General features: G+C 34.3%; 1 protein-coding gene across 2 annotated transcripts; it reads left to right on the top strand.

Moving 5' to 3' along the window:
* The first annotated feature begins 1,007 nt into the window (after positions 1-1,007).
* On the top strand, positions 1,008-7,263 carry LOC110732383 (deSI-like protein At4g17486). 2 transcript variants are annotated; one of them, XM_021912317.1, is made up of 5 exons: positions 1,008-1,409; positions 1,498-1,707; positions 5,536-5,823; positions 6,280-6,366; positions 6,803-7,263. In XM_021912317.1, the coding sequence occupies exons 2-5, from the start codon at positions 1,554-1,556 to the stop codon at positions 6,949-6,951; spliced, it is 678 nt and encodes a 225-aa protein (XP_021768009.1). In that variant the 5' UTR covers positions 1,008-1,409; positions 1,498-1,553; the 3' UTR covers positions 6,952-7,263. The 2 variants fall into 2 exon arrangements, with proteins under 2 accessions (XP_021768009.1, XP_021768010.1); XM_021912318.1 differs by having other exon boundaries at positions 1,027-1,409; positions 6,286-6,366.
* The last annotated feature ends 868 nt before the right edge of the window (positions 7,264-8,131 follow it).

Below are 8,131 nucleotides of genomic sequence, written 5' to 3'. Positions count from 1 at the left end.
TAGCTTCCTCCGTTGATGCCGGGTATGCGGAGGAGTTCGATCACGAGGTGGTGGCATATTTTGTGCCCTCATTGCCTCCATGAGCACTGCCAGCGCTCTTGCCACCTCCTCCGAGCTGGGCCCCGTCAAAGGGGTCCTCGTCCGAGTATGGGAATGAGAGCGCACAGTCGATGGTTGGCTTTGGGGCACTGAATGTGTCCTATGATCGGACTCACCCCTGCTAGACCGAGAGTGACTCGGCCTATGATGAGAGTTATGAATTACGGGAGAAAGGGAATCCTCCCTGTATGATCCTCCCCCCGAGCTGGCACCCTTGGGAGAGTTCCGGTCCGGCGAGGGTGATGGTGTAGGGGTTTTAGGCTTTTCGCCTGCTCCTTGACGGAGGCCTTTGCTCTTGCGGTTCTTAGCCATTGCTACTAAGATAATTGCAAGATGATCTTGGTTAGAAATTTGGCTTAAAGATTTTTGAAAGTCCTCCCCACAGACGGCGCCAAATTGTTTCGGGTGAAAACAATGGGACCTTGTCGAAGGTCCGATGAAGTGGAGAAGACTGGATTCGGTCCAAGTGATGTTGGGCCGAAGGTTTCCTGCACAGTAAACACACGTAAACTAGCCTCGGGGGTGTTGCCGAGGAAGGCCCCTCCGATGCTAAAGTCAGTACAGTGTGTAGAAAGAGAACACTATGCAAGAGAATTAATTGCTTGAGGCTTTGCTTGAATGAATGTACAAATGTAATATTGATGGCTTTTATACCTTTGCATGTATGGAGAAGTTGGGCCTTAGCCCAATTGGCTTGCCTTGAGGACTGATCTTTGACTTTAGCACAATTGGAGAGATGAACCTTGACCTTGGGCTTTTAATTGGATCATTTAATGCCTAGGCCCAATTGGACTAAATTGGACCCAAACATTAGTTATGATTATTAAAAATTGGACCAATTGTTCTTCGAAAACAAAAATCAAATTTATCAAAAAAATTGATTAATCTAAAAGTAATTTGAGTTTAAAACAGACTATAGATCAAGTGAAATGAACCGGGGTCGAAACGAAATTTGAAATAGTGGTGTGTCGTGCCAATGTCCTTTGTTGCATAAGCCTTTACCGACAATTGTTTAAACTTGTAATCCTTGTATAACTTGGCAAGCAAAATGTTAAAAAGTAATACTCGTAAAAAAAAAAAAAAAAAAAATCTATCTACATTCTCAAGTCTCAACCTTCTCTTCCGATCTTCAGCCACCCTCCCGCCACCTCTCCTCTCCAAATTCCCCGCATTTTTCTCTTCAATTTTCATCTTTAACAATAATTTAAGCTTCTTAAATACACTCTAATTTCTAGGGTTTTTCTCTCTCCTATATCCTCCGATCTACTCATCTTCTTTCGCATCATTCATCAATTCTTAATGAAATTGAGGTAATTTTATTGAATTTTTGGTATTTAATTGTCTTCCAAATTTCTGTATTTTTTTTTTGTAATTTTTTTTTTTGAATTTTTGGCGCAGATGTTTGATTAGGGATTGAAGAAAAATTGGGGAGGGATTAGGTGGGAGGGGATCAAATGGGGTTTAGTTTGAGGAGTTGGAGTGGGAGAAAGGAGCAAAATGAAGGGGAGAAAGAACGAACAGCTGTATATTTGAATGTATATGATCTAACCCCTGTTAATGATTATTTATATTGGGTTGGTCTTGGTGTTTTTCACTCTGGAATTGAAGGTATATTATCTTACTTATGCTATTTTATTTGATATATTATAAAGTTTTAGTATATTGGGTTTAAGTTACTGTTTGGACTGTGATTATTGGTATTGTGCCTTTGAATTTACTTTCTTGTTATGATTCTTATGAACTGTAGCTAGGTAACATATCTTTGAGGTGTTAGTTAAATGGTTAATGATGGTTTGGATTTTGTGCGTTCGTCTGTCGTTTGGTGGTCTCTTTGTGAAGTGTGATCATACTCGCGCTGTCGGATTTCTGAATCACTTATGATGAAGGATATGAGATCATTTAAGTGAAAGACCCTTGATAGTATTTGTTTAAGTAAGGATATTATAAGAAATCCAATTGTATATCTTTACTTTATGGTTGTTGTTCCCTTGTTTTCATCATTGGATGTAAGTAAGGATATCCTAAGAAATCCAATTATGTATCTTTATTTTATTTGAGGATCTTTTTCTGATTTTCTTGAAATTATATATGGAGTACTTCATTTGTTTCTAGTTATTACTGCGAGTGGTTTCCGTTATTTTGTACCTGAATTTGCTAGGATTATATATGTGTAATACCTCTGATTGCTTGAAGCTTTGATTGAGAATTAAAGTGTCTAGGATTTTTCATGATTTTCAATCTGAATTGATGTTTTGTCCTTCTAATTGTTCGGAAAACAGGCAAGGATATGTTTAGAGCAAAATTTTATGAGATAGATGATATTTTATGCAATAGATGATATTTGATGATATTTTATGCAATAGCATAGTTTAAAAATAGATTATCATGTAAGAAATTATTAAGTTTAGTTTAATTGTACCTGACAGGAAGTTCATCACAAATAGGGAACTTAACTAACAATTGATCCTATATACAATAGAAGTCCATTACAAAATGCTTTAGCTGCAAGCCTGCAATGCACCATTAAAGGAAATTTGATCTGTGGCTAAAGTATGTTTGGCATACAAGCTTTAATAAATTAACAGCTGATTCTGCCACTCATACACCTTGGATTGCTAGTCACTACTTTTGAAATCTGCCTAATCATGTGCTTCTACTAGCTTAGATCTTAGTCTTTGAGATGGTGGCTAATAAAGTTTCCTGTGATTTAGTCGTACAGGCTAATAACTTGTTTTGCCAAATGGTTTTTATCTTTTGGTACTTTTTGTTGCTCAATTTTTTATTTTTAACAAATCTATGGTGTATTTGGCATTTGGAGACTTAGATATGGAATTAATATACTTAGATCAAACTTTGTAGGAAAAGCAGTGTTTAAGTGTCCAATGCTTTTTATGAACTTTTATATACTTGCACTTGCATCTGTTCTTAGCTCATATCTTTATCTTTGCATTGCACATTTCTTAATTGATATGCTTAGTAACTGACACCTTGTTAATTTCATTTTGTTCAGCATGCAATCAACAAGTCCCTTTTAATCAGATCCACAGTTCAAAAATGAATTAAGAATATACTTCCTGTGTTCTTTTTAAGATGACAGGTTTCTTTTATCACGTATGCCAATGCACAAATTCAATAATTTATTTCTCTAATTATCAACAAGTAAAAATTATAAAAATTTAATATTCTAAAAATGTACACTGAGACAATTCAAACAAGATCCCATGTGATTATGTTTTTATCATAAGTTCATAGCCTATATATTACAAAAGCTAGTCAAAGTAGAATATGTGAATAGTGTCCAAAGTCAAAACGTGTTAACTAAAATAGAATGGAGGAAGTACGCTGTCTTGGTGTGATTTGGTAGAATTTCTATCTTTTGTTTGATGTGTTAAAATACGTGGATGACTAGATTAGCAAGCAACATACTGATCAAATGTCTCAAAGTGCTGGTTTAATGTCATCTGATGTGTTCATTGACCTTTATTAATGGAAGATTTTTTCACATAAGAGATGACTTACTGATTTTTTTTTTTTAACAACACTAGATATTCTAAAGTTATTTCCTAGTCTGACTTGCTGTTTTATAACCTGATAGTACAATCTCTTTTTTGGTCAAGGGCAGAGTTGATCAAATTTATGGGTAAGGAATAAGAATAGTTTTCTTGAAAGAATGAAGAATAGAAAAACTCAGACTGTGCTTTCTATGATGAATTGGTCACTGAAGTATCATAAATTTGTTTCTTTCCTCTAGTCTATTGTGTTACTGTAGTGAAATTCAGCTTTTTGAAGCAATGGCTAGTTTAATTATTTGAGGAACTTTTCTGGTTAAGAAATGTAAGCTATCATGGTGAACTAATGCAGTGTATAAAAAGGACTCAAGGCGCACCAAGGCATTTCAGAGTTCCCTGCGCCTAAGGCGTGCCTCTGTGCGCCTCATTGAAGTGAGGTGCATATAATAAACAATAAAAAAAGTTCTGAAAAAAATCGTTGTGCACCTCAGGGGGTGCGCCTTAAGCTGCACCTCATCAAAATCGCCTCGCCTAGACCTCAAAAAGCGCATGACCTTTAACGCCTTGCTCCTCAGCATCTAGGTGCGCCTTTTCAAACACTGAATTAATAAAGTGTTTACTGTGATGTATTACACTACTTAATTTATGAAAAGTTTAAAGAGAATAGTAGAAATTCATTTTATTATATTTATTTTCCCTAGATTTTAGTATATCTTAATTAATACTCAAAGCTGTTAACAACTTGCTGAAAGTAATACTGGTAGAACCGTAGAACAATATGTAATATCACCCCCCCACCCCCCCCCCCCCCTCTTTTTTTTTGCAAGAGCGCTGCACAGCCTGCACCATTCCATTTTCTACACTATGCTTTAACGTAGAGGCAACTTTGGTAATGATATGAATTTTATTTATACAAGGCTTACTGTGAATTTTATCATAGGAAACATGGATGAAGAGTAGCCTGCCTTTGATGAGGTCAGGTTGTAAATATGTAGGCAGTTTCTTATGCTCAGACTTGTCAGAGGACTGAGTGAGATAATGTAATTGATTAGCCTAGGTGGAGGGGTACTATTGATAAGATTATGTTAGTTGGTTTGGATAAGCTTAATAAAGAAGGCAGTGAGTTTGTTAGAGGTGAGAATGAGAAGGAAGTTAGAAAATGCCTATATGCAGAGATCAATGAGAGGGAAAATAAGCAGAAAAGTGTGACTGAATTTTGTTTAGTTTGATTTGCTTTTAGTGGGAGTGTCCAGCCACTTGAAATTGAATGTATTGAGATTCTAAACAAGAAAGTAAGCAGAAAATTGTGATTGAATTTTGGTTTATTTTGATTAGCTTTTAGTGGGAGTGTCCAGCCTCTCGAAAGTGGGATTGTAAACTTCATGTGATGACTTAATTGCATCAAATTACAATCTAATATCAAGTTTATAGGACAAAACCTGTCTGGTAAATAGTGAGGATAAAACACAAATTGTGGTAGTTGTAAAGCTTGCAGGCAAGATGCTAAAACAGTTCCTGCATAAGTTGACTTCTTGATGGTTATTTAGAGAGAATTAAACTGGAATTTGGAGTATAGTTTTATTGTGAGGAAACTGGATTTTCCATAGCTAATTGCTAAGTTGCGTAAAGAGGATCTGTGGTTTATTTTGTGTTTTTCTAACATCTGGTATGGATCCTTGTATTACAAGGTGAGAGTAGCCTAAATTTTTTTGCAACTTCATCATTTAGAATGATCTAGAAATTTATTTGTGGTTAGGTATAGATGTATAGCGTCTTGCCTGGTTTAGGTGGAATCTGCTGTCTTTGGCAATTGTAAATATCTATTTTTTTTGGGACCTGTGAATCATTTCTTCTGAGATGGCATGTATCTTATGCTGAATTGTTATCTTTTTTAATACATGGATCCTAATGTAAAGCTTGAATGCAGTACATGGCATGGAGTACGGTTATGGAGCTCATGAGTATCCTACTAGTGGTGTGTTTGAGGTGGAACCAAGGAGCTGCCCTGGATTCATATTCAGAAAGGCTATACCTCTCGGCAGCACAGACATGTCACGGACAGAATTTCGATCGTTCATGCAGGGCCTTGCCTCAAAGTATCATGGGGACGCATATCACTTGATTGCTAAAAACTGTAACCATTTTACTGATGAGGTCTGTTTGCATCTCACTGGGAGATCTATTCCTGGATGGATTAATCGACTCGCTCGTGTAGGTATGTAACCTTTTGCCTGCCCTATGCATTACCTTAAAGGCAGTATACAATATGTGTAAGGTTCTAGAATATACATCCTCTGAATTCTGTTTCAAAATAATTGCAAGTTTGCAACTCTTTAGTTTGCACTATTCGTATTCTAATTTTGTCCACATATTTTACTAATTTATTGAAAGCAAATGTTATCTAAGAATGTTGTTGAATTAGTTCCATCGTTTTATGTTCATTATATCAACTTTTTATATATGTTTTAGTTTTTTTTACTAATCAAAGATATATATTGTCAAACATGCTAGTAAAAACATGTTGCAATATTTTGAAATAGAGGAAGTATGAAGTACCGTCCTTGAAGTACGTAGGCTCTGAAAATTAAGTGATAGTCATATGGATGCAATATTATCAATTTCATTTAAAAAATCTGTAATTTTTCCTTTGTCTAAAACAATTCTCCTTAAGCTGCAGGTTCGTACTTCAATTGCCTTTTGCCAGAAAATATTCAAATAGCAGCTGTTCAACAGCATCCTGATCACATTGCATGCTCAGGTAAAGCGCTCAGATTCTTATGATTCTGGCCCATATTCTTTTGAATTTAGGTACATAACTAATTTAACCAAAATTTGATGTAGAGGAAATCTAATTGATTAACATTATAGTAGCTAAGATACATTGATCTATTGATCAAGAATTAATGACATAATTGTTCGGAAGAATTTGATTTATTGACTTACATGCAGTCAACCTTTGGCTTTGATATTTATTTATTTTTGATGCATATATATTAATGCTGACAAACATACCAATTACCAATGAGTTCGAATTTTGTGGTGGCTTTTTAGATAGTGGAGATGTCTCTAAATGAGTTAAGTGATAATACTTGATGTCTATTGATGTTATGCTTCTAGATGCACATTCTCATTTCCTGTCTTGCTGTTTAGTTTAGACTTTTTTACGTAAACTGATTTGGGTTGTGGATCATCAGAGAATGGATCTGGCTCTCCATCGTCATCTGCATCAATTGACAGTGAAGAGGAGGTGGATGATCCTGAACATCATTTGCTGACTACTCCTTCAGCAGATGTAGCATTTTTGCAGGCGAAACCAGTTAGAATCACCAGAGAGATGGTGTAGAATTTTTTTGTCCCCCTTTATTCACCCTCGATTTCAAAATCTGTCTTAGGTGTTATATGTTGTAAAATTAATCTATGCTCGCAAATGTACCATAGAACATATATACACTCATTTGATTGTTTGTGTAACCTCGTAAGATAATGTGCTCTATTATGCTACGAGGATGATAGGTATTCATGCCTTCCGCATCTGCATCTAAAATTCTAAATAGGTTACTTACTAGCAAGACTCCCATTGTAAAATATCCTTGTACTAGAACTTATGGGATCAAAAGTCTTTCATGAATACATGAATGATTTTAAAGTCTTTCAAGTATATGCGCATATACTGGGAAAAAATATACTAGTACTAGTATATCCAATTATCCACTGATATATATGATGGCGGTAAAACGAACTCTGATTCAATTTGAAGGTTTTTTTATATTTTATTTTTTATTTAATTTCTTTTTATCCAAAGATTAATTTCTACTCCGTACCTTTTTTTCTTATAAAGAAAAGATTAATGTCTACCTCCTATTGAATTAATGTCAGATATTCATTTTTTTGCCTCAATTTGAATTATTTAGGTTGTACTTGTACTCCGTAAGATTGCAAGTGTTATATATATAATCTGTAAGAGCAATTTTCTCCTTTTGTGTGTCGTGCATTTGAATCAATACTACATCCATAGTACATTAGTAGTATAATACTCTTTACTTTTCCCTTAAAATAAATTGAGGTGAACAAAAGTGTTTTTTTTTTTTTTTTTTGTTAGATAGTTGAAATACAATTGACAACTAATGATAATGAAAACAAAATTAACAAAATCATGTAAATATTCATTTTCACAATATATTAATTTTTTTGAGGAAAATTTCACAGTATAATTTTTAGTGTGTTGTTAAAAAAAGTCTTCAAAAAAAAAAAAAAATATTTACTATCAGATATTTGTCATTTCAGATAACAACAATAAATGATAAATGTGGTCAAATAATAATAAGTTCTCAAATGTGAGAAACAACGAGCAGTCATGCACCAATACTCTTATAGGGTTATATACATTTTTTATTATTAATTTGTGTTGTAATTAGCCAGAATTTTTTTTTTTAATGATTAAGAAAATATAAATAGAGTTACAAATACTGTATATAATAATATAATATAGTATTATTATTATTATATCTTTCAATCAGCTAAAA

The sequence above is a fragment of the Chenopodium quinoa genome, unplaced genomic scaffold (genome assembly GCF_001683475.1).
Source record: "Chenopodium quinoa cultivar QQ74 unplaced genomic scaffold, ASM168347v1, whole genome shotgun sequence".
Taxonomy (NCBI): Eukaryota; Viridiplantae; Streptophyta; class Magnoliopsida; order Caryophyllales; family Amaranthaceae; genus Chenopodium; species Chenopodium quinoa.
The sequence above is the reverse complement of the archived record's forward strand: the minus strand, read 5'-3'. Positions and strand labels throughout refer to the sequence as shown.

What these genes read in the sequence shown, in the direction of transcription:
- LOC110732383 (XM_021912317.1), top strand. Translation starts at nt 1,554, where the DNA reads ATGGGGTTTAGTTTGAGGAGTTGGAGTGGGAGAAAGGAGCAAAATGAA. An exon ending in TTTTCACTCTGGAATTGAAG is followed by an intron (nt 1,708 to 5,535) that starts GTATATTATCTT and finishes GCTTGAATGCAG; the next exon opens with TACATGGCATGGAGTACGGT. An exon ending in TAATCGACTCGCTCGTGTAG is followed by an intron (nt 5,824 to 6,279) that starts GTATGTAACCTT and finishes ATTCTCCTTAAG; the next exon opens with CTGCAGGTTCGTACTTCAAT.